This window comes from Anguilla anguilla, chromosome 15 (assembly GCF_013347855.1).
Source record: "Anguilla anguilla isolate fAngAng1 chromosome 15, fAngAng1.pri, whole genome shotgun sequence".
NCBI lineage: Eukaryota > Metazoa > Chordata > Actinopteri > Anguilliformes > Anguillidae > Anguilla > Anguilla anguilla.
In genome coordinates this window covers 4,246,220-4,272,215 of record NC_049215.1, presented here as the reverse complement: position 1 = coordinate 4,272,215, position 25,996 = coordinate 4,246,220, and the positions used below count along the sequence as shown (strand labels likewise).

The window sequence follows — 25,996 nt, the reverse complement described above, 5'->3', positions numbered from 1 at the left end:
ATGTACATAAGACTTTCAGGAGGTTCAGTTTAAGCACTTATGTCTATGTTTTTACTTTTTTTTTTTTTTTACATGATCTATGTTTTTATATTTTAATACAAAATTATATTGAAAATGTAGATAATATATTGACAAATAATTACCAAATAATTCCCAAACCATTGTAAATATTGTAAATGTTCAATGTAGCCTACTTTTGATGGTTAAAATATGAATATAACATATGAAGAGTGTTATACTGGCAACAGAGTGCATGGTAGATGATTTAGAAATCTTACTTCTGTCTTTTGCATCTTTGTATAAACAATTAGTTTCAATGTGCAATATTCTGTGGGTGAATGCAACTGATAGGAAGAATGCAGAATTATTCTTGCAGTGCACTAATTTCCTTTCATGACTGTAAATAACAATGGATTGACATTCTTATTTATGTTTATTTTGCTTGAACCTTTTTCAGTAGATTTCTGAGTTTATGAGCAATGCTCATCAATGATTAAACCTGAATAAAAACACTGAATGTTTTGCTGCCATGATTTACTATTGCATGACCGGAGTGTCTTCATGCCTACTTGAAACAGGTCTCGCTAGAGGAAGAGCTTTTATCTCAATGAGACTGCAGCTGTATAAATAAAGGTTAAATGAATACATAAATAAAATTGAAATCCTGTGACATAGCTGTAGTTACTGCATATACTGTATCGGATTTCACATGGGCTCAATACAAGCGGATCAGGACAGGGCTAAACCTGTGATGGATTGGCAATCTCTCCAGGGTATATTTCTGCCTCTTGCCCAATGCATGCTGGGATAGGCTCCAGCACTGAGTATAATGACTAGCTAGTTAGACTACTAGGGTAAACGCTAGCAGGTTTTATTTCAAACAAAGCAGCAACATACAGTGCAGGGGGACCTGAAGTCTGAGGGCACTAACAGCACTGTTTTAATTATTTATCAAGGGCTAATACAATTATGATACTGTGGTTATACTTCATATTCAATAATATCATAATTGTATTAGCCCTTGACAAATAGGCCAATACAATTATTAGCCTATTTACCAAAGTACACCAATTTACATTGGTGTACTTTGGTGGAAGTAGTAGTTCTCGATGAAACAATGCAAAAATTACGCTCTGTGAATGTTCGTGAGTAACCACGCCATTATGTTTGGAAAGAGAAATTGCTGTTGAGTTTCTCTAATGTAAATTTTCAGCACATTGAGCGGCATTGAACTACCACTGTAACAATAATAGGCCCGTTATAATCTGCGTGGACCTCAGCACTTGCACTAAACGGCCTGTGTCAGTCCAGCAGTACGAGCGTGAACTCCAACATGCCAAATCACTCAATACGCCCAAGGGATCCCTGAAGATAGCACCTTGCTTACACTGTTTCCCTGCTTACTACTAACTCATTAGTGCATATCATCATAAACAATTTCTGTATGTCGACCAAGACAGTGGTCAGTGTTGTTCACCAAGAAGTGATGTGAAAGCAGTAGAACATACCCACAGAGTAAAAATTATTTGAATGAATAAAACCACACCTACAGATAAACTAACCTACAGTGAGAAACCATACTCCTAAAGATATGAAACCCCACCCACAAAGTTTCAGTACAAGGAGAAAATCTGTGATATTTTTGATACCATCCAAACACAAGCTTTGCCATATGTATTCAGTGAAATTATGGCACAGGCAATCAGAACTAAACAGTTTGGTAACTTCAAACGCACTGCAGGGATATCAACAGCATCCAAACAAAACAGTGATCCTATACAACTTCAAGTATTTGTTCCCTCTATTTGTGGACAAATACATTGATTATAGCAGTGCCATACGTGTTTGCATTGACACAAACAATTAATTACAAATTACATTTAGCACTTTTCCAGACTGGACTGCTGACTCATCAGTAGCTTCCCTAGCTCTTGCATGCATGACTGAAGCTGTATTTGCATGCAAGAAAAGGACCACCACTAGATGGTAGCAGTGTTTGAAAAGTGCTGAGAAAATCAACTTCACTCATGCCATGTTTAGAACAGCTCACTTGTCTACTATCGAGCATACAGTATAAGTAGTATACAGCATGTATGCTCAGTAGTAGGCGAATTAGCTGTTTGGGACACGGCCTCAGTCTTGCTCTACTGAAATGGGGGTGTAACTATGTAAAAAGCTTCTTACTGAAGGAAATTCCAAATGGATCTTTTACTTTTATAAATAAGATTATTATCAAATAATGCATAGCAGCATTCAGGTAATATAATATTGAAAAACAAAAAAAATTGAAATTGAACATGTTTGAAGGTGCGGGGCGAGTGAGTATAGCTCACATCTTCATACGAGCTAAGCTCATAGACTGTAGAAAACAAGCTGAAGGACTCCAGGGAGAATGGAGTATTTTTTGGAGGAGGACCATCACCGGATGGCGTTATGGCAGCAGAGCAAGGAGAAGACAAGTAGACATTTATTCCCAAAAGACAGCAACCCTGTACATTGTAGTAATGGTCAATTCTAAAAACAAAATAAAGATTGAAAGCAAATATGACCATGCATTAAATTGCTGGGAGAAGTACGGCATCCATTGAAAGTACACCGAGAACAAAAAGAGTTCAAAAGAAAGATTACTTCAAAGCAAATGATGCATCTCTCAGAGTTGGGAAAAGTAATCAAAGTCTTATGAAAATGCAATTTAAGTGTAGAATCAAATTAAATGCTCTCAAATAAAATGTTGCATAAAATACATTTTAATTCATTACTGAAGTGATAAAATGCTATCAAATTAAAAAACTTTAAAACTCATTTTAACATTGTATCTGACTGCCTTGATATTTAATTAGTCACTAGCACTTCAATTCAATTCTATGCACTGTAATCCCAGTCACCATCACTTTTATCAATTTTCTGCTGCTTTCCAAGCCACCATCATCAATTCAATGCAGATTTTAACTACACTTCTATCAATGCAAGGGCAATTTTGGAATGCAAAAAATCCTCCAAAACAAACAGGAGCTGAAGACGGGTGCAGTACAGGCCTGGCAGAGCCTCACCAGGTATACCCAGATACCCAGTGTATGGTGATGTCTATAGGTGGCAGACTTCAGGCAGTCATGGAATGCAAAGGAATTGTGGCCAAGCACTAAATATGACAACTATAAGATTATCTTAATTTGTGAAGACTAAGTAAAGTAAGGGCTGTAATTCCTACATAGATCACTGAACATGGATGTAAATATCCTCAAAGTAGAGCTGACAGCCTGTACTTCAACCTAAAATTCATAATTTCATTTCAAATCTAATGTGCTGGAGTACAGAACCAAAGCAACAAAACTTGTGTCACTTTCCAAGTACGTACAAACACACATTTGAAATGAAGCAAAACTACAGGTCAGACACATTTTTTCTGATTTGAATGATGAAGTCAAGATAATAAATTAGGTTGTCCTAGCTTAACCCACCCCCCTTCCCCCCAAAATTTTTTTTTTTTTAAATAAAAAATTCGCGCAGCATTCACTCACTTCACCTAGTAATAAAATCACGTGGTAAAATAATAAACGGATTGCGGAAGTCCAAAGTCAAATTAAAATCGTAAGGTAAACACCATTTTAAGGACAGAAGAGAGTAAGGAGGGAGTAAAATAAAGACTAAAATGGAATAACAAAACGCAGTAAGTAGCCTGTTGGGGAGTGAGATGGAGAGGGGAGGGAAGGTGGGAGGGGGTTGGAAATCTGCAAGTTTACTCGCATTAATGCGCTTAATTTAGTAAAACAGAAAAGCTGACAATAAAATGGCGATTCAAATGGAGAGAGCCTTATAAGTGGTCACAGCCTTTACACAAATATCCCCATCTGGGGTCCAGATTAAATGTTTGCTGTCAGTTCTGCACTAATATTAATGGATTTAATGCTTGTGTTTTTATTTCTTAATTGAATTGAGGTAATTGTTCATTAAACAACATCAATATTGAATCGTCCATTCAATCGGTTTTGTGAAAAAATGCCTTTTCTTTCAGTTCCATCCAGTGTAGGATAATATTTAATACACTAATTCTTGAAATCAGAATCGATGTAGTTGTATTCTGCTTTCTGTTCATTCTAGACAGTGTTTATGTAGAATCAAACATCTTTATTTTTTATTTTTATCGGCCTCAATAAACAAATATACATATGCAGTGCTCATACATATTGGCAAGTTGAAGTCAAAATGTTAATTTGTGTTGTATACTCAAGCGGTTTTCATTTCTGATCAGGGCCGTCCCTACTGGGGGGGGGGGGGGGGGGGGAACGATGTGAGGTTGGGGTTTGGGGAGGTGTTGTTGGAATCTGTGGAGCAGGGTGGGGGGGGGGGGGGTGCTGTTGGATCCTATCAAGGCAAAAATCCCCTGTAACAAACAGAAACAGTGTATGCCATAAAAGTCAGTGTATGCCATAAAAAGACAACCAGTGAGTGATTAGGATTGACGGTTGACCTATACACATTTTATTCAAACAAATAAAGCAATCATTCACTTCACCCAGTAATAAAATAATAAACAGATTGCGTACATCACAAAGTCCAATTAAGTGGGCATTACAAGAGTAAACACCATTTTAAGGACAGAGGAGAGTAAGGAAGGACTGAAATGGAATAACAGAACGCAGTAAGTAGCCTGTTGTGGGGTGGGATGGAGAAGGGAGAGATGTTAAAGATGGGAGGGGTATGAGGGGGTTGGTAATCTGCATGTTTAGAGGCATTAATGCATTTAATTCAGTAAAAGCTGAAAATGCTGACAATAAAATGTTTATTTAGGTGTAATAGGCTTAGCTAAGAGCTTACACCCTGAACACTAGTTTTCCACCGAGAATCAAGAAGTAATTAAAAAGTTTTAAATTAGATTTATATGCTTTTCGTTCAATTTATTTTGGTTTATTTCTTTAAGAATTCAAAACTAGATCTCTTCTCTTTCAGTTTTACTTCTACCAGACAATAATGAGCTCCATTCTAAACCTTGTGAGATTTTGAGTATTTTCTCATCCTTCTGAAATTCTGCTCCTTAGAAATAATCCTTCACGTGGCTCACTAAGGTAACAATATAAGCTCTTACAATGTTCTTACACTTCTCCTGCTCTTCTCAGATTCACTATCATTTTTTCTTAGATTGACCTATGTCCTTAGAAAGAAATGTCCTCAGTTCAGAGGTCAGTAATCTCAAGATAAGAAACTTATTAGATAACTAAGATTTATTTCTCAAGAGGTAAGGCTATGATAAGTACATGATTTTTCCTCTTGTATATCATGGCCAAAAGTATGCGGACACGTGACATTCAAAATCTCATACAAAATTATGGGCATTAATATGGAGTTGGTCCACTCCTTGCTGCTATAACAACCTCTACTCTTCTGAGAAGGCTTTATATTAGATGTTGAAGCACTGCTGCAGGGATTTGTTTCCATTCAGCCTTGAAAAAAACCAAAACATATTGGTCAGCCCCTAGTGCAGTCTATATGTATCTGTTTGTATTTATTTGTCTAAACATGTGTTCATCATTTTGTAATTTTGTGTGTTAACAGGTCAGTCAAAATCCTTTTTGTCTAATCTGATCTGATGTGTTCCGGTATCCTGAGATAGGGGGCGCTGTTTCTAAAATGAATTTCTCTGGGGCGCCAGAGACCAAAGCAGGAATCCTCAGCCCTGACAGAAATAGGTATAAATTCATATATTTAATGTGCTGTGAGCTAGAAGTGCAGTAAGAGGATGAGTTTAACTGGAAGCTCTGTCTCTATGTTTTGTTCACAGGGCCCAGGACAAAAGAACAGGGTCACCTGTACCCAGCTGTCTGTCTATGAGGAGTGCTCCTTCAATGGATGATCCAGTTCCCTTCAAAGGGGAATTCACAGGTGATTCAAGGTAATTACACAAGTTCATACTGACATTACTGTTTAATTCTACTTCAGTCTCACTGGCACCTTTCATGTGTAAGTGGGGTGTATTGTGTCACTTTCAGATGTGAAGTGAGTTAGAGCTGCAGTAAGAGGATGAGTTTAACTGGAAGCTCTGTCTCCATGTGCTGTGAGTTAGAGCTGCAGTAAGAAGATGAGTTTAACTGGAAGCTCTGTCTCCATGTGCTGTGAGTTAGAGCTGCAGTAAGAGGATGAGTTTAACTGGAAGCTCTGTCTCCATGTGCTGTGAGTTAGAGCTGCAGTAAGAGGATGAGTTTAACTGGAAGCTATGTCTCCATGTGCTGTGAGTTAGAGCTGCAGTAAGAGGATGAGTTTAACTGGAAGCTCTGTCTCCATGTGTCGTGAGTTAGAACTGCAGTAAGAGGATGAGTTTAACTGGAAGCTCTGTCTCTATGTGCTGTGAGTTAGAGCTGTAGGAAGAGGATGAGTTTAACTGGAAGCTCTGTCTCCATGTGCTGTGAATTAGAGAGCTGCAGTTAGAGGATGAGTTTAACTGGAAGCTCTGTCTCCATGTGCTGTGAGTTAGAGCTGCAGTAAGAGGATGAGTTTAACTGGAAGCTCTGTCTCCATGTGCTGTGAGTTAGAGCTGCAGTAAGAGGATGAGTTTAACTGGAAGCTCTGTCTCCATGTGCTGTGAGTTAGAGCTGCAGTAAGAAGATGAGTTTAACTGGAAGCTCTGTCTCCATGTGCTGTGAGTTAGAGCTGCAGTAAGAGGATGAGTTTAACTGGAAGCTCTGTCTCCATGTGCTGTAAATGGTAAATAGTAAATGGACTGCATTTATATAGCGCTTTTATCCAAAGCGCTTTACAATTGATGCCTCTTATTCGCCAGAGCAGTTAGGGGTTAGGTGTCTTGCTCAAGGACACTTCAACACGCCCAGGGCGGGGTTTGAACCTGCAACCCTCCAACTGCCAGACAATCGGTCTTACCTCCTGAGCTATGTCGCCCCTGCTGTGAGTTAGAGCTGCAGTAAGAGGATGAGTTTAACTGGAAGCTCTGTCTCCATGTGCTGTGAGTTACCACTTCAGTAAGAGGATGAGTTTAACTGGAAGCTCTGTCTCCATGTGCTGTGAGTTACCACTTCAGTAAGAGGATGAGTTTAACTGGAAGCTCTGTCCCCATGATTTGATCACAGGGTCCAGGAGGAAAGAGCAGGGTCACCTGTACCCAGCTGTCTGTCCATGAAGAGTGATCATTCAATGCATAATCCAATTCTCTTCAAAGGGGAATTCACAGGTGATTCAAGGTAATTACACAAGTTCATACTGACATTACTGTTTAATTCTACTTCAATCTCACTGGCACCTTTCACGTGTAAGTGGGGTGTATTGTGTCACTTTCAGATGTGTAGTGAGTTAGAGCTGCAGTAAGAAGATGAGTTTAACTGGAAGCTCTGTCTCCATGTGCTGTGAGTTAGAGCTGCAGTAAGAGGATGAGTTTAACTGGAAGCTCTGTCTCCATGTGCTGTGAGTTAGAGCTGCAGTAAGAGGATGAGTTTAACTGGAAGCTCTGTCTCCATGTGCTGTGAGTTAGAGCTGCAGTAAGAATATGAGTTTAACTGGAAGCTCTGTCTCCATGTGCTGTGAGTTAGAGCTGCAGTAAGAGGATGAGTTTAACTGGAAGCTCTGTCTCCATGTGCTGTAAATGGTAAATAGTAAATGGACTGCATTTATATAGCGCTTTTATCCAAAGCGCTTTACAATTGATGCCTCTTATTCGCCAGAGCAGTTAGGGGTTAGGTGTCTTGCTCAAGGACACTTCAACACGCCCAGGGCGGGGTTTGAACCGGCAACCCTCCAACTGCCAGACAATCGGCCTTACCTCCTGAGCTATGTCGCCCCTGCTGTGAGTTAGAGCTGCAGTAAGAGGATGAGTTTAACTGGAAGCTCTTTCTCCATGTGCTGTGAGTTACCACTTCAGTAAGAGGATGAGTTTAACTGGAAGCTCTGTCTTCATGTGCTGTGAGTTAGAGCTGCAGTAAGAGGATGAGTTTAACTGGAAGCTCTGTCTCCATGTGCTGTGAGTTAGCACTTCAGTAAGAGGATGAGTTTAACTGGAAGCTCTGTCCCCATGATTTGATCACAGGGTCCAGGAGGAAAGAGCAGGGTCACCTGTACCCAGCTGTCTGTCCATGAAGAGTGATCATTCAATGCATAATCCAATTCTCTTCAAAGGGGAATTCACAGGTGATTCAAGGTAATTACACAAGTTCATACTGACATTACTGTTTAATTCTACTTCAATCTCACTGGCACCTTTCACGTGTAAGTGGGGTGTATTGTGTCACTTTCAGATGTGTAGTGAGTTAGAGCTGCAGTAAGAAGATGAGTTTAACTGGAAGCTCTGTCTCCATGTGCTGTGAGTTAGAGCTGCAGTAAGAGGATGAGTTTAACTGGAAGCTCTGTCTCCATGTGCTGTGAGTTAGAGCTGCGAGCTGCAGTAAGAGGATGAGTTCAACTGGAAGCTCTGTCTCCATGTGCTGTGAATTAGAGCTGCAGTATGAGGATGAGTTTAACTGGAAGCTCTGTCTCCATGTGCTGTGAGTTAGAGCTGCAGTAAGAGGATGAGTTTAACTGGAAGCTCTGTCTCCATGTGCTGTGAGTTAGAGCTGCAGTAAGAGGATGAGTTTAACTGGAAGCTCTGTCTCCATGTGCTGTGAGTTAGAGCTGCAGTAAGAGGATGAGTTTAACTGGAAGCTCTGTCTCCATGTGCTGTGAGTTAGAGCTGCAGTAAGAGGATGAGTTTAACTGGAAGCTCTGTCTCCATGTGCTGTGAGTTAGAGCTGCAGTAAGAGGATGAGTTTAACTGGAAGCTCTGTCTCCATGTGCTGTGAGTTAGAGCTGCAGTAAGAAGATGAGTTTAACTGGAAGCTCTGTCTCCATGTGCTGTGAGTTAGAGCTGCAGTAAGAGGATGAGTTTAACTGGAAGCTCTGTCTCCATGTGCTGTGAGTTAGAGCTGCAGTAAGAGGATGAGTTTAACTGGAAGCTCTGTCTCCATGTGCTGTGAGTTAGAGCTGCAGTAAGAGGACGAGTTTAACTGGAAGCTCTGTCTCCATGTGCTGTCAGTTAGAGCTACAGTAAGACAATGAGTTTAACTGGAAGCTCTGTCTCCATGTGCTGTGAGTTAGCACTTCAGTAAGAGGATGAGTTTAACTGGAAGCTCTGTCTCCATGTGCTGTGAGTTAGCACTTCAGTAAGAGGATGAGTTTAACTGGAAGCTCTGTCCCCATGATTTGATCACAGGGTCCAGGAGGAAAGAGCAGGGTCACCTGTACCCAGCTGTCTGTCCATGAAGAGTGATCATTCAATGCATAATCCAATTCTCTTCAAAGGGGAATTCACAGGTGATTCAAGGTAATTACACAAGTTCATACTGACATTACTGTTTAATTCTACTTCAATCTCACTGGCACCTTTCACGTGTAAGTGGGGTGTATTGTGTCACTTTCAGATGTGAAGTGAGTTAGAGCTGCAGTAAGAAGATGAGTTTAACTGGAAGCTCTGTCTCCATGTGCTGTGAGTTAGAGCTGCAGTAAGAGGATGAGTTTAACTGGAAGCTCTGTCTCCATGTGCTGTGAGTTAGAGCTGCGAGCTGCAGTAAGAGGATGAGTTTAACTGGAAGCTCTGTCTCCATGTGCTGTGAGTTAGAGCTGCAGTAAGAGGATGAGTTTAACTGGAAGCTCTGTCTCCATGTGCTGTGAGTTAGAGCTGCAGTAAGAGGATGAGTTTAACTGGAAGCTCTGTCCCCATTATTTGATCACAGGGTCCAAGGGGAAAGAGCAGGGTCACCTGTACCCAGCTGTCTGTCCATGAAGAGTGATCATTCAATGCATAATCCAATTCTCTTCAAAGGGGAATTCACAGGTGATTCAAGGTAATTACACAAGTTCATACTGACATTACTGTTTAATTCTACTTCAATCTGTCTGGTACCTTTCACGTGTAGGTGGGGGTATTATGTCACTTTCTGGTGTAAATGGGGGGTATTGTGCCACGTTCAGGTGTAGGTGCGGGACATTGTGTCATGTTCAGGTGTAGGTGGGGTGTATTGTGTCATGTTCAGGTGTAGGTGTGATGTTCTATATTGCAGTCAGGTGTGCTGTGAGTTAGAGCTGCAGTAAGAAAATTACTTTAACTGGAAACTAAGTCTCAAGATTTATTCACAGGATGCAGGGGTCACTGGAGTCAAGTTGTTCAGAAGAGAAGAATTCAGAAAAATTATCATTCCCAAAACAGGTGTGATAACTCATTTATTCTAATTGTTTTAGTAGTTTTTAAATGTTCTTCTGGTAGAACCTTTTCATTTGGATAAGGTAACAACTTTAAGATATATTCATACATAATGTACATTAGTGCTCAATATTGCACCTCTGCCAGATATTAGTCACAACCTTCCACAGTGTAACATCACACCAACAAAATAAGCTAGCTTTTTATTAACACAATTTAAACACATTTTTAAATTATATTTGTTTGTTAAATTCTGTTTCAATATGTAAACATTTATTTCAGTCATTCTGATACAGCACACTTCTTCATCTGTTTATTTCAGTCACTACTGCACACTCTGATGAAGCTGAAGAAGGATGAAAAGTTGAAACTGTTTCTGAGCCATCTTAGCCAGGATTGCCCAGAATGCTTTACGAGTTTATCTGAAGATCCTTCTACACTGGATAAGTTCATGAAGATGAAGAAATTGTTCAAGAGTCAAATTAATAATTACCCAGAATGCACTGAGAGCAGGCAGGAGGATCCTGAGGCCCTGTACATAGCTGAGAAGATGTTGGAGGCCTGTGGTAGTGAGGGGTCATGGAAGATCACACACCATATCCTGAAGAACATGAAGCAGAAGGATCTCTCTGACTCACTGGAGAGAGATGAGCAGCACAGTAAGAGTTCTCTCATTGCTACTGTCTGTCAATTAGAATGCAGAATGTGTTTAGCAAACAAATCTAACAGTGAACAATGTTATGATTTATAGCATTTACGCTAATATAATTGGATTTGACACTGAACATTTTACATATTGAAAACATCACATACAACATGTACAGAAAAGCATTTAAATTAAAGTATAGTATGAGGCAGTGATGCTTACTTTTTCACAGAAGACTAATGGTGCCTTATTTTTGCTTGAATAAATAAAGACAACGTAAAATCTGTTATACCTGACATGATGTTAGATTTATCTGCCGTTAAGACTTTGTGTGGATGAAATGAGGGTTAGTTACGTCCTAATATGTAAAACCATAGAATTGAAAGATGGTGTACTTTCTTTTTCAAATCACTGTACCACAAAGACACATCCACTACATACACCTGAAAAAAGGAATGAAAATGAAGAATTGACAAATTGTCCGTGTTTTTTCATCCTGATTGTATAAATGCAACAGTATATACTTTTTTTTGCCAATTTTTTATATTTATGACAAACTATTATTGAAAGGTAGGCAACATACTGTCAAAGGTGATTAAAACTGAGAGAAGTGTGTTAACCCACAGCAAGACATGAGTAACACCTGGTTGAGGTGTGTAAAATACTTTGAAAACTAACTGCATAATTATATTTGTTGACAGTTTCTTGAAATCTGTTATTGAATGACTAAAGTTTATATACACAATTGTTTCTTATATTTCCTGTCTTCAGAAAAAATAATTAAAAGAGCCCAGCAGGCACTGAAAGTTGATCAGAAGAAGAAGGTCAAATGCATATTTGAAGGTTTCGTGAAGCAGGATCCCCCAATTCTCCTCAACGAGATCTATACAGAGCTCTACATCACAGAGGGGGGAAGTGGGGCAGTCAATACTGAACATGAGATCAGACATATTGAGGCAGCATCCAAGAGACAGAGGACCCAGGAGACTGCAATCTCCTGCAATGACATCTTTAAGCCTTTACCTGGACAAGAGAAACCTATCAGAACTGTGCTTACAAAGGGCATTGCTGGCATTGGGAAAACAATCTCTGTGCAGAAGTTCATTCTGGACTGGGCAGAAGGAAAAGCCAATCAGGACATTGATTTCATCTTATCTCTTCCTTTCCGAGATCTGAATCTAAAGAAGGAGAGAGAATTCAGTCTGATGCAACTTCTGCAGCACTACTTTACACAACTAAAAGACATCAAAAGTGTTGAAGGTGATCAAGTCAAAGTTTTATTTATCTTTGATGGTCTGGATGAGTGTCGACTTCCTCTAAATTTCCGAAGCAATAAGAAGTGCTGTGATATAACAGAGTCATCGTCAGTAGATGTGCTGCTGACCAACCTCATTAAGGGGAATCTGCTTCCCTCTGCTCTCCTCTGGATCACCTCCCGACCAGCAGCAGCCAATCAAATCCCTCCAGAGTGCATCCACCAGGTGACAGAGGTACGAGGGTTCAAGGACCCACAAAAGGAGGAGTATTTCAGAAAGAGAATCAGAGATCAGAACCAGGCCAGCACAATTATCTCACACATAAAGTCATCCAGGAGTCTCTACATCATGTGTCACATACCAGTCTTCTGCTGGATTTCTGCTACTGTCCTGGAGACAATGTTGGGTGAAATACAGAGTGGAGATCTGCCCAAAACTCTGACTGAAATGTACACACACTTCCTGCTCATTCAGACTAATATGAAGAATCAGAAGTATCTTGGCGCCAATCGAAAGAACATGTCAGTGTCAGATACAGAAATCATCCTGAAACTGGGGCAGCTGGCTTTTCGACACCTGGAAAGGGGCAATCTGATATTTTATGAACAAGACCTGAGAGAGAGTGGCATTGATGTAAATGAAGCTTCAGTGTACTCCGGGGTGTGCACAGAGATCTTTAAAGAGGAATGTGGATTAGATCAGCAGAAAGTCTACTGCTTTGTGCATCTGAGCATTCAGGAGTATCTGGCTGCCTTGTTTGTCTTTCATTCGTTAGTAAGTGAGAACAGAAATGTACTCAGTGCAGATGAATCAAAACCTTGCATTGACAGAGTGCAGCTGTCTGAGTTACACAAGACTGCAGTGGATCAGGCCTTAAAGAGTGAGAATGGACATCTGGACCTTTTCCTCCGATTCCTTCTTGGCCTCTCTCTGGACTCCACGCGGACTCTGTTAGGAGGGCTACTGACACAGACAGGAAGCAGATCTCATGGAGGAAGACAAATAAAAAACTCTATTTTTGCTTTCTTTCAAAAATTACTGCCATGGACAGGAAGCAGTTCAACTGTACCAGACCCACAGACACAGACAGGAAGCAGATCAGAGAGCATTGAGAAAACAGTCCAGTGTATTAAGATGAAGATCAGAGAGGAATCTTCAGCAGAGAGGACCATCAATTTGTTCCACTGTCTGAATGAACTGAATGACAACTCTCTAGCGGAGGAAATCCAGAATTCCCTCAGATCAGGAACACTCTCTGATAAAGAGCTGGAACCACACCAATGTTCAGCTCTGGCCTTTGTCTTACTGATGTCAGAGGAGGTCCTGGATGAGTTTGACTTGAAGACCTACAACACATCAGCAGCAGGTCATCAGAGACTGCTACCCATAGTTAGGAACTGCAGGAAGGCAGTGTGAGTATTACATAATTAATAATGTTGATTATTTGCAGCACATAAACCCATATTATTTCTAGTGATAATTTGTACAATACAATCGTCAGAGCAAGAATTTGGTAAAAAAAAAGAAATAAAATTATTTCTGTTTTAATAGAATATGCCCTCATGTAATAAATACAGAACACAAGTAGCATCAAATGCTAAAATTCAGTTATCCAACATTTAAAACATATTTTAGTTGTTTAAATTTACAAATTATAATTACAGATAATGATTACTAAATTGATCATGAATCTGGATCAATCTTTGTCAAAACATACAACTCAAACAGATTAAGATGATGAGAGACTATATTAAGTTACAATATTAAAATGAAGACACAGTATTCAACATCCAGTTGAAAAGAACACTACTCAACTACTTTAACGGAAAATTAGACAGACATAAAAAGGAGGTACGACAAGTCATGAACAAGAAGGAAAGAGAATACAAAACCACAGCAACAACATGTCGCTGTCTACTCCCGGGCACTATTCAGCAATTGAATGACCAGTGATTTGATATGAATTTCCCAATAAAGCACCATCAAAACTAATTTTTCACATATAATCACACAAAATTCATTCAAAACCTTCAGGGTGGAGATCAATAACTACGGATGCTGTAGTTATAATAATGATAGGCTTAGAACTCTGCGGCGATAACACCATCAACATATTTTTGGATTTTCACTGAAACTGAGACTTTGAATAAACTGAATAGAATAGCTACGTGACAACAGCATGAAATATAACTGAATTGTGTGCATGCGGTCCCAGCAAACCACTAAAGCTGCACGTTGCCTGTGGAATTGATAAGAGGAGAACGATGTAAAAGTGCACTCCAAAGAGAAGGCAAGGAGAAATGTGCTGAATGGCCGAAGAAATTACTTTAAAATATTGCACTTTGTATTTATTTAACTACTTTTTCCATTTTGTGTTTTGTCATGCACATTATTATTGATGTCACTGTAAAACCATGACTTTAATTCTTTAATATCTCAACAAAAGCAGTGCCAGTGAAAAAATCTGGGATTTTTGACATTTAATACAGATTCGGTGGTAAACTCCACCCACTTCTGGTTTACACCACGCCCACTTCCATTTTATTTTAAAAAATACGAAATGCCTATACAAATAAATTTTGTTGGTTGAACAAATACAGATACAAATACAAATAGTGGCATGTCCTTCCACCCCAGTAATGTGTACCAGAGTGAGGTCTTCTCAGGGAACCATTAGAGTGGCCTCTGCCTCCAGCACCTTAATTATGTAGATTGTCTCAGACAAAAGAATTCTGAAGTTTCCTGGAGAAACTCAAAGGTATCACTAACAGGAGTTCCTTCATATATCTGGAATACTGTTTCAGAGAGTATAGCACAGACATCTTTCTCAGAGCATCATCAACCTTAACATCCTCAATTACACTCATCATCACCGAACACTTTTTATCATTACATTTCAAATAAGTTTTATATTGCACTGCTTAATCATACAATACTATGATGACTACTCTACTTTGCAGACTGAACAGCTGTGATCTCACTAATAAGTCCTGCAAAATTGTGGCCTCAGCTCTCCAGTCTTCAAACTCGCCCCTGAAAGATCTCAACCTCAGTTACAATAACGTGCAAGATTCAGGAGTGGAGCTGCTCTGTGCTGGACTGAGGAATCCAAACTGTAAACTACTGAGACTGGGGTGAGTAGTGTTCTGTACTGTGAAACTTTTAGTAAATAGAATTTGTGATTATGGCTGTTTAAGGGTTTGAATTTTGGGGTAGGAGAAATTTTCCAAATATGTAGCGTGAATGTTCATGTGTGAATAACGGTTTGAGGAAAAAAGAAGGCTCTGCAAGCAAAACATGTCTCAAACACACTCAGTGTTAACTTTTAATAGAAGGCTATAATAAACATTTCAGTGTTAGCTTATTTCAATGTAAAGCACAAAGGACAAAAAGGAACCCTTTATATAAAGATTACCTGTGCTAAACTGAAGACAATTAAGGGTCTTGGTTGTATTGTTTTTAAAGGGCCAGTTGCAAATAGTTTCAGTGCAGTGAAAAGGGTGGGGTGGGGGAGGGGGGTAACTTAAATTAAAATATGAAAGTAATATATCGTTCAATTGTAACAGATTTGTCTTACATTTAGCTTATCATAAGGAAAAAAGTAAAACAGAAATTGTATCTTCAATTTATATATTTAAAAAAACATTATAGATAAGGATGGTGGAGCAATTCCTCATTTAAACCACTTGGAGTTAGACAATTCAATGAATATGTCCATCTAGCTTCCAGTTTTAAAAACTTTTTTTCCCAATTTATGTCTCAATTTATTCAATTTTACTGGTGTATTGAATTTTTTTATAATGTCTGATGCTTACCTTTTAATGCTGTTTTCTGGAGGTGCAACAAAGGAGGTGCAGATTTCACAAATTAGCCCCTCAGACCAGTTAAAATAAAAAAGCAGGTTATTTGGATCAGAATGTGGTCCAGGACCTGTGACTTTCAGGCTGGGATTGTCACACAGACATCTATTTCAGAGCATTGCCACTCCTTAAAACATAAATTATCTTTTCATCATTGAACATTGTGCAACATTTCAAATATTACATGCTTGGTTTTACCTAATATTATTATGCTATATCAACTCTTCTTTGCAGATTGAACAGCTGTGGTCTCACAGAGAACTCCTGTGATATTCTGGTCTCTGCTCTCCAATTATCAAACTCACGCCTGAGAGATCTGGACCTCAGCTACAATAACCTGGGAGATTCTGGAGTGAAGATGCTCAGTGCTGGACTGATGACTGCAAACTGTAAACTACAGACACTGGGGTGAGTATTGTTGCGTACCACGTGCCTTCAGATCCCGGACGAGCCCCCAATATGTTACGGCCATGCCACAGGCACTATAAACATAATAAAGCTGACATGTGGTTTGCAAAAAAAGGGTTTTATTCACCAAAGGCTACTGGGGAGTATACAACCAATCACAAGATCAATGAGCAAGCACAAAATGAAAAAAGAGACCCCCTAGAACTTCTCCAGTAGAAGTCTTTATATAGGCATCTTCTCTGGAGGAAGTCTTTACATTGCCTCCAACAGGTGTGAGGAATTCTGAGATAAGAAATAAGATGCTCGTGGTGACCAGTACCCCATACTGAAGGCAGAGGGGTGTAACAGTTGTTATTAGCTTTGAATGTCTTCAAATTGTATAGATGTAGACCAAACACTGTAAAAACTAAATAATTAGTATCTGAACAAAAACACATTACTTGAAATAATTTTATGAAACACTGGGTAGCATTGCTTTTGAATAGAGCTTGTTTAATTTGTGTGAGCTAAAATACCAAATATCTTTTGTTGTAACTTAAATTTCAAATCAATACTTTTAATGCCAAGCCTAGATTGTGCAAGCTTGAATTAATGACTTATAGACAGTGCTTTGTATGAGTATGAGTAACTTTGCACTTTTGTATGTTTGTTCAAATATCACTTCTTTTTGTACTGTGTTTGTTATGAGTAAGCAGAAATAGTAATGCATATAAATGTAGACTACATAAATGTAGGCTAAACACACATACATTCTAGCTGAAAGAAACACATAGGCATGGATTCAGCCATTTTTCCTTTACAAATAAATGTCACATTTTTAAATGGGGTATTGTGTAGTCTACATGACCCCACAGTTCAACTGGCCCTGTCCCTGATTTGACAAAGATGCCATTTCTCTGCAAACAAGATGTTGCAACCTCCAACTCAAAACAATAGAAAATGTTTTCTTTCTTTATTTATTTATTTAAACTTAATTTTACCAGATTATTCTTATTACAATTTAAAATCCCTTGCAGGAGAGACCTGGTCAAGAAAAGCAGCACTTCCAAACTTAAAATTTAGAAATGTGTCTGTAATTATTTACATTTGTGGGTACTTCCCCCTTTAATAGAGAGAGAATGTAAGCTGTCTTCCATATCCTTGGAATAGTGTTTAGCTCCAAGGTGACATTAAAACATATGTTAATGGTTCAGCTATACAATCAGCAACAAGTTTCAAAAGAAAGCAGGCTTTTTGTTTTTGTTTTTTTGTTTTTTGCATTTATACCTAACATTTTGACCCAAATGGTTTTCAGATGGAATTTGTTCATTACACAGTAATACTGCAGAGAAAACTACAAAAATCATTTACAATGTACATACAAATGTGAAATTATATATGCCAACTGCCAGGTGCACAGTGTCACAATCAGAAATGAATTTCAATTGTGTGTGTGCATGTTTGTGTGGTCTCTCCACAGGCTGGGTTGGTGTAATCTCACAGAGGGCTGCTGTGATGTTCTGGCCTCAGTCCTGCGTTCTCCTCACTCAGAGCTGAGAGATCTGGAGCTCAGAGACAATGAGCTGCAGGATTCAGGAGTGAGAGCGCTCTCTGCTGGACTGGTGGACCCACACTGTAAACTGCAGAGACTAGGGTGAGTACAAGCACAAACCCCTTCAATCAAATGGCTTGTATGTTATTAACATTAATGTTGTATTTAGTGTTTTGAATGTGTGTACAGTATACTTCACGGAAGTGAACAATAGATTCCTGTTCCTCCTCTTGGTGGAATAGCACCATACACACATTATAAAGCCCATTTAAAATCTGACATCAATTGGACATGACTTTTTGAGAAGCATCAAATCATTTAAATTTACACATTCCTCAAAATGAAGATGATGAATTAAACCTGTTGAAATGAAATGAACCTGTTCATCCCCTTAAATAATTATAATGATTAATTTCACAGCCCTGTTCATTTTTAGTTGTAGAAGGTGTATTACATTACATTACATTCATTTTGCAGACGCTTTTATCCAAAGCGACGTACAAGAAGTGCATTTTCATGATCGTAGACAACTGCTGAACACGGGTTCAGTAAGGTACAGTTACTTATTTTGTACAGCTATTTCTAGCCGAGAACAATGAACACTATCCTGGTCTAACATCTGCAAAGCCAAACTAGGCAGAAGATTAAGCTAGAGTATTAGGACAAATACAATTTACCAAGAAGTGCAGGGATGGGGCAACATGTAACAAGTGACAGGAAAAAGGTTTTTTTTTTAATTTAAAAAAAATATATATATACATAGCATGGTGGTGGTTATTCTAGGTATAGTCTGAAGAGATGAGTCTTCAGGCCACGGCGGAAGATGGATAGTGAGGGGGAGGTTCGGAGAGGGACGGGGAGTTCGTTCCACCACTGGGGAGCTAGGGTGGAGAAGCTCTGTGATCCCTTTGGGCGGGTGGGAGGGGTTACAAGACGCCCTGCTGCTGCAGAGCGGAGTGGTCGAGCAGGCACATAGAATTGAGTCATGTCCTGCAAGTAGATGGGGGCTGTCTTGTTGGCGGCAGTGTTGGCAAGGGTCAGGGCTTTGAATCGGATCCTGGCAGCGACTGGTAGCCAGTGAAGTGATCGCAGCAGAGGAGTGACGTGGGAGAATTTGGGGAGGTTGTAGATGAGCCGGGCAGCGGCATTCTGAATCATCTGTAGTGGCTGTATGGCACAAGCTGGCAGGTTTGCAAGGAGAGAGTTGCAGTAATCAAGGCGAGAGGTCACCGTAGCCTGGACGAGCAGCTGGGTGGAGTACGTCGTCAGGTATGGTCGAATCCTCCTGATGTTGCATAGGAGGAATCTGCAGGACCTTGATGTTGCCTTGATGTGCTCCTTGAGGTCCAGTTGGTCATCCAGGACCACCCCCAAGCTCTTGGCAGAGTGAGAGGCAGTCACTGTGGTGCCATCAACCGTGATTGAGAGTTCACGAAGCAAGGAGGTCTTGTACGGGAAGAAGAGCAGCTCAGTTTTGTTGAGGTTGAGCTTCAGATGGTGGCTGGCCATCCAGGTGGAGATGTCAGCCAGGCAGGAAGAGATCTTATCATTGACCAGTGTGGCCGAGGGGGGGGAAGAAAAGAAGAGTTGTGTGTCATCTGCATAACAATGATAGGAAAAACCAGTGTATAACACACTGCTATGTGTTTGATACGCACAACCCTGTTTATATTAATGTGTGTAAGGTGTGTGTGTCCTTCTCTCTGCAGGCTGTCAGGCTGTGGAATCACACAGAGAGGCTGTGATTCTCTGGCTTCAGCTCTGTGTTCAAACCCCTCACACCTGAGAGAGCTGGACCTGAGATACAATCACCCAGGAGACTCAGGAGTGAGAGCGCTGTCTGCTGCTAAACTGGACACACTCACACTGCTGTAAGTACAGAGAGTTTCCACACTGCACCTCACACACGCACACACACACACACACACACACACACCTGAGAGAGCTGGACCTGAGACACAATCACCCAGGAGACTCAGGAGTGAGAGCGCTGTCTGCTGCTAAACTGGACACACTCACACTGCTGTAAGTGCAGAGAGTTTCCACACTGCACCACACTGCCGCACACGCACACACACACACACACACACACACACACTGCAACACGCACACACTTGCACTTCTGTTACCCCCCTCTGCCTTTAGCAGAGGGCATTGGTTGCCATGAGAGCGATATGTAGACATGTAGACGTAGACAGGGAGGGAAGGGAGAATGCAGAATGCCAGTTTCCAGTTTTCCTAATTTGTTCCGGGCAAGGATGTTAAAAAATAACGGATCCGAGCCAAGTACCATAAACAAGGGACTATGAATGAGCGCACCTGACAAGGTGATACAAACGAACACCACCATTAACAAATTATCAGATCCTCCAGGGTTCTAATCCTCAGAATGAGCTAAACTTCAGTGATTTTCCGGGCCCGGGGAAACATTAAAGCTAAGCCCTTTGGACTTCCCCAGTGACTTCAGCTCTACTGGGGTGAATTTCAGACTATAGTTATTCAGGAGGGAAATATTCCAGTGAACATTTTTGTGGTGAAAAGTCTGTGAAATTCTATCTGTTCAGGTGAAAAGTTAAAGTTTTTTAGCTGACTAGGATGTAGCTAATATAGCTATATAAAATCAGAGCTGTATTGGGATTAACCTAGTCCATTTACATCAAAACATCTCTCATCTAGATTTCCAGCTCTCTAGATGTCTAGATTGCAGCTTTTGTTCATTAGGATTGTACACTATCTGTCCCACTCAAGGACAATTACTTGAAAAACAAAAAACCAAAACAAAGATGTGGGAAAACGTTAATGCAAATCATGCCTCTTTAACTAAGTGCACAAATTCTTTTTTAAGTTGTGGCTGAGCCCCCAATATACTACATCTGTACCCACACACACACTGCTGTAAGTACACGTTACCACGCTACAAATCACTCACTATCTCTCGCTCTTTGTTCTGGTGTTCCTACAGTGTGGACCATGCAGGACAGAACAGGACCAAACCAGGACCCAGGAAATGTGAGTTTGTGTCAACATAGAACACTTTCCACAGATACACACTCTGCTGTGTGCATGAGAGACTTTCTCATGCACACGGAAATTTCTCTCTTACACACATAAATATGAACAGAAACACACACGTTCTATCACAGCTATCTCTCTCTCACACAAAATGAGTTGAATGTGAATTATCTATTAATAATGATAATCCCTCTCATTATGGCCTCTGGTGTGCAGACAGCAGTCAGCTCACACTGAATCCAAACTCAGCAAACAGAGATCTGTCTCTGTCTAAGGGGAACAGGAAGGTGACCCACCACTGGAGAAAGGAGCAGCCACATCCCGATCATCAACTGAGATTTGAGAACTGTCACCAGGTCGTGTGCAGAGAGAGTGTGTGTGAGCGCCATTACTGGGAGGCTGAGTACAGTATGTCTGACGAGGGAATGGTTTATGTAGCAGTGACATACGAAGGAGAGGATTCTGACTGCTTGTTTGGAGGGAATAAAAACTCCTGGAGTCTGAGGCATGTTAAACACATTTACTCTGTCAGTCACAATGCCATCAACACACACATCCCTGCCTCCCCTTACCGCAGAGCAGGAGTGTGTGGTGATAATGGCGCTGGTAAAGGAGTGTGTGTGTACAGGGTGGGAGTGTGTGTGGACCGTCCAGCCGGCACTCTGTCCTTCTACAGCATCTCTGACACTGACACACTGACCCTGCTGCACACATTCCACACACACTTCACTGAACACACACCCCTCTGTGCTGGATTTGGAGTGTATAACTCCTCAGTGTCCCTGTGCCAACTGGAGTAGAGTTTATGTCTCTCTGATACACATACACACACATATGCAGTACGGGAACAAATTTTGGAAACATTGTGATTTTAAAAATTTAGTACTCTTGCTAAATGTTTATCTATACCCTTTCTTTCGTTTGAGTGTTAGTAATTAGCTAAGTAATGGGCATCAGTAATTATAAATGCACATGTATTAAAGCCAAAAAATGATTTGCTTTGCATGAATATTATCATTTTAGGTATAAAATACTGGACAAAGAAATACATGATCAATCGGATGATAAAATTTCCAACAGTAAAATACAATCGACTGCTAAAATATGTAGGTATGACACAGATTTAACACAAATACTAATTATTTCCTAATTTTAATTTTATGTTGATATCACATTTATTACATACTGCATTAATTACATATCTATTAAACTTATCTATTATTCCAAAAAGTCAGATTGTTGCAAAATATTGCATTAATCATCTCTGTTTATAAATGGCGGTTTCCATAATTTGTGCTAGTACTATACATTCTCACCCACACATGCACAAACACACACACACACACACCCACCCACACAGACTTTCACACACACACACTCTTCTACCGTCTCACACACACATGCAATCACACACAGGCACTCACTAATTCAGATTACAATATTTAATGGTGAAATATTAATGTTAAATCTTGTAAAATCCAGGGAATCATTCATTTTACAGTAAAATACTAAGTACAATATTTGGCTGGGAAAAATTATTGTTAAATCTTGTAAAAGTCAGGGAATTTTTAAGTGTACATAAGAAAATTGACTTTTAGGAGGTTCAGTTTAAGTACTTATGTCTATGTTTTTACTTTTTTTTTTTTTTACAAGATCTATGTTTTTATATTTTAATACAAAATTATATTGTAAATGTAGATAATACAGACTAATAATTACCAAATTATTCCCAAACCATTGTAAATATTGTAAATGTTCAATGTACTTTTGATGGTTAAAATATGAATATAACATATGAAGAGTGTTATATTGGCAACAGAAGGCATGGTAGATGATTTAGAAATCTTACTTTCATCGTTTGCATCTTTGTATAAAGAATTAGTTTCAATGTGCAATATTCTGTGGGTGAATGAGACTGATATGCAGAATGATCCTTGCAGTGCACTAATTTCCTTTCATGACTGTAAACAACGATGGATTGACATTCTTATTTATGTATATGTATATAATAAAAATACTGAATGTTTTTCTGTCATGATTTACTATTGCATGACCGGAGTGTTTTCATGCCTACTTGAAACAGGTCTTGCTAGAGGAAGAGGTTTTATCTCAATGAGACTGCAGCTGTATAAATAAAGGTTAAATAAATACATAAATAAAATTGAAATCCTGTGACATAGCTGTAGTTACTGCATGTACTGTATCGGATTTCACATGGGCTCAATACAAGTGGATCAGGAAAGGGCTAAACCTGTGATGGATTGGCAATCTATCCAGGGTATATTTCTGCCTCTTGCCCAATGCATGCTGGGATAGGCTCCAGCACTGTAATAATGACTAGCTAGTTAGACTACTAGGATAAACACTAGCAGGTTTTATTTCAAACAAAGCAGCAACATACAGTGCAGGGTGACAAAGTCTGAGGGCACCAACAGCACTGTTTTAATTATTTATCAATGGCTAATGCAATTATGATACTGTGGTTATACTTTGTATTCAAGAATATCATAATTGTATTAGCCCTTGACAAATAGGCCAATACAATTATTAGCCTATTTACCAAAGTACACCAATTTACATTGGTGGAAGTAGTAGTTCTCGATGAAACAATGCAGAAATTATGCTCTGTGAATGTTTGTGAGTAACCATGGCATTATGTTTGGAAAGAGACATTGCTGTTGAGTTTTTCTAATGTCAATTTTCAGCACATTGAGCAGCATTGAACTTCCACTGTAACAATAATAGGCCCTTTATAATCTGCGTAGACCTCAGCACTTGCACCTGTCAGCCCAGCAGTACAAGCGTGAACTCCAACATGCCAAATCACTCCATACGCCCAAGGGATCCCTGAAGATAGCACCTTGCTTACACTGTTTCCCTGCTTACTACTAACTCATTAGTGCATATCATAATAATAAATTTCTGTATGTCGACCAAGACAGTGGTCAGTGTTGTTCACCAAGAAGTGATGTGAAAGCAGTAGAACATACCCACAGAGTAAAAATTATTTGAATGAATAAAACCACACCTACAGAAACTAACCTACAGTGAGAAACCACACTCCTAAAGATTTGAAACCCCACCCACAAAGTTTCAGTACAAGGAGAAAATCTGTGATCTTTGTGATATTTTAGATACCATCCAAACACAAACTTTGCCAAATGGTATTCAGTGAAATTATGGCACAGGCAATCAGAAATAAACAGTTTGGTAACTTCAAACAGGCATATCAAAAGCATCCAAACAAAACAGTGATCCTATACAACTTCAAGTATTTGTTCTCTCCATTTGTGGAAAAAAAAAAATTGATTATAGCAGTGCCGTACATGTTTGCATTGACACAAACAATTAATTACAAATTACATTTAGCACTTTTCCAGACTGGGCTGCTGACTCATCAGTAGCTTCCCTAGTTCTTGCATGCATAACTGGAGCTGTATTTGTATACAAGAATAGGACTGCCACTAGATGGCAGCAGTGTTTGGAAAGTGCTGACAAAATCAACTTCAAGGCCGTGTTTGAAACAGCTCACTTGTCAACTATTGAGCATACAGTACAAGTAGTATACAGCATGTATGCTCAGTAGTAGGCGAATTTGGTGTTTGGGACACGGCCTGAGTCTTGCTCTACTTAAATGGGGGTGTAACTATGTAAAAGCTTCTCACTGAAGGAAATTCCAAATGGATCTTTTACTTTTATAAATAAGGTTATTATCATATAATACATAGCAGCGTTCAGGCAATATAATATTGAAAAACAAAAAAAATTTTAATTGAACATGTTTGAAGGTGCGGGGCGAGTGAGTCTAGCTCACATCTTCATATGAGCTAAGCTCATAGACTGTAGAAAACAAGCTGAAGGACTCCAGGGAGAATGGAGTATTTTTTGGAGGAGGACCATCACCGGATGGCGCTATGGCAGCAGAGCAAGGAGAAGACAAGTAGACATTTATTCCCAAAAGAGAGCAACCCTGTACATTGTAGTAATGGTCAATTCTAAAAACAAAATAAAGATTGAAAGCAAATATGACCATGCATTAAATTGCTGGGAGAAGTACGGCATCCATTGAAAGTACACCGAGAACAAAAAGAGTTCAAAAGAAAGATTACTTCAAAGCAAATGATGCATCTCTCAGAGTTGGGAAAAGTAATCAAAGTCTTATGGTTTAAATCACTCTTTTTTTCTGACAAGGAGCATAACTCACATCCTATTCAACTTCAAAAGACTGAAACTAATAACATCAATGAGAAGAAAAACAGATTTGTCATTCAAAGGTTAGTCAAATGCCTGTGAGGAACAAACCACTGTAGCCAAGTATGAATCACAACCTGGAGCAACTACTACCCTGCAGAAGCCTTGGAAAAATCCACAAGTAGACAACAAGGGTAAGTTTATTTAAAGATGTAAATATAAGTTTCACACACACACACACACACACACACACAAACTCACCAACATCTGTCTCCAGTTACCAGAAAGCACCGGCCAGTTCTTCAGATTAAATGTTATTAAGGAAAGCCAAGAGATGCAAAGTAGGCATATCTTTTCAAGATGTCTATAGTGTAATTTGTCCATCCGTGAGCCTGTGTCCACATATTTTGATGATGTTCTCAAGCGACATTGGTCCATTCATGGACATCATAAGGCCGCCTGTCAAAATGAAGAAGACCCATGGGCCTGGCTCTGGGTTTACTGGAAGAGAACAATGTCTGCTGCACAATTCCCGAAGTTTCACTCTGTTCTTCCAATAAAGCATAGCACTCAATCAACAAAATTGCCTGTATTTCAAACAATGAGGCAATAACCTACTCAAATTTTACACAATGTGCCCTTTTTTGAGACTGCAAAAACTGATGTAGATACAAGGGAAATGGTTCTGAGTACAGTCTCAAATCCCATTGTGAAGTCTCACTTCCCCATTGTAAATCATGAGTAGACTCCTGCATCCCATTGTAAATACTGAGCAGTCTCACATCCTGTTGTGACATAAAGGCTGAGTACAGTCTCGCCTCCCAATGTGAAGCCAGAGTGGACTCAACATCTGCTGTAAATTAAAGTCTTAATTACAGTCTCACCTCCAAGACTGAGTTGAATTTGTGACTGGGTTCCTTT

The 25,996-nt window shown here is 39.6% G+C and overlaps 1 protein-coding gene across 1 annotated transcript; it reads left to right on the top strand.

The window, feature by feature from the left end:
- Positions 1-9,719: 9,719 nt before the first annotated feature.
- Positions 9,720-22,023, top strand: LOC118213749 (NLR family CARD domain-containing protein 3-like). The gene is made up of 11 exons (XM_035392859.1): positions 9,720-9,815; positions 10,108-10,177; positions 10,494-10,830; positions 11,589-13,485; positions 15,034-15,207; positions 16,168-16,341; positions 17,801-17,974; positions 19,582-19,743; positions 20,379-20,390; positions 20,835-20,881; positions 21,101-22,023. Exons 1-11 carry the CDS (start codon positions 9,751-9,753, stop codon positions 21,682-21,684), a joined length of 3,696 nt encoding a protein of 1,231 aa, XP_035248750.1. The 5' UTR covers positions 9,720-9,750; the 3' UTR covers positions 21,685-22,023.
- Positions 22,024-25,996: the final 3,973 nt, after the last annotated feature.

Bases quoted from the DNA above. Each gene is read 5' to 3' on its own strand.
- LOC118213749 (XM_035392859.1), top strand. From the start codon at position 9,751: ATGAAGAGTGATCATTCAATGCATAATCCAATTCTCTTCAAAGGGGAA. The intron at 10,178-10,493 runs GTGTGATAACTC...TGTTTATTTCAG, and splicing joins AATTATCATTCCCAAAACAG to TCACTACTGCACACTCTGAT. The intron at 16,342-17,800 runs GTGAGTATTGTT...GTCTCTCCACAG, and splicing joins TGTAAACTACAGACACTGGG to GCTGGGTTGGTGTAATCTCA.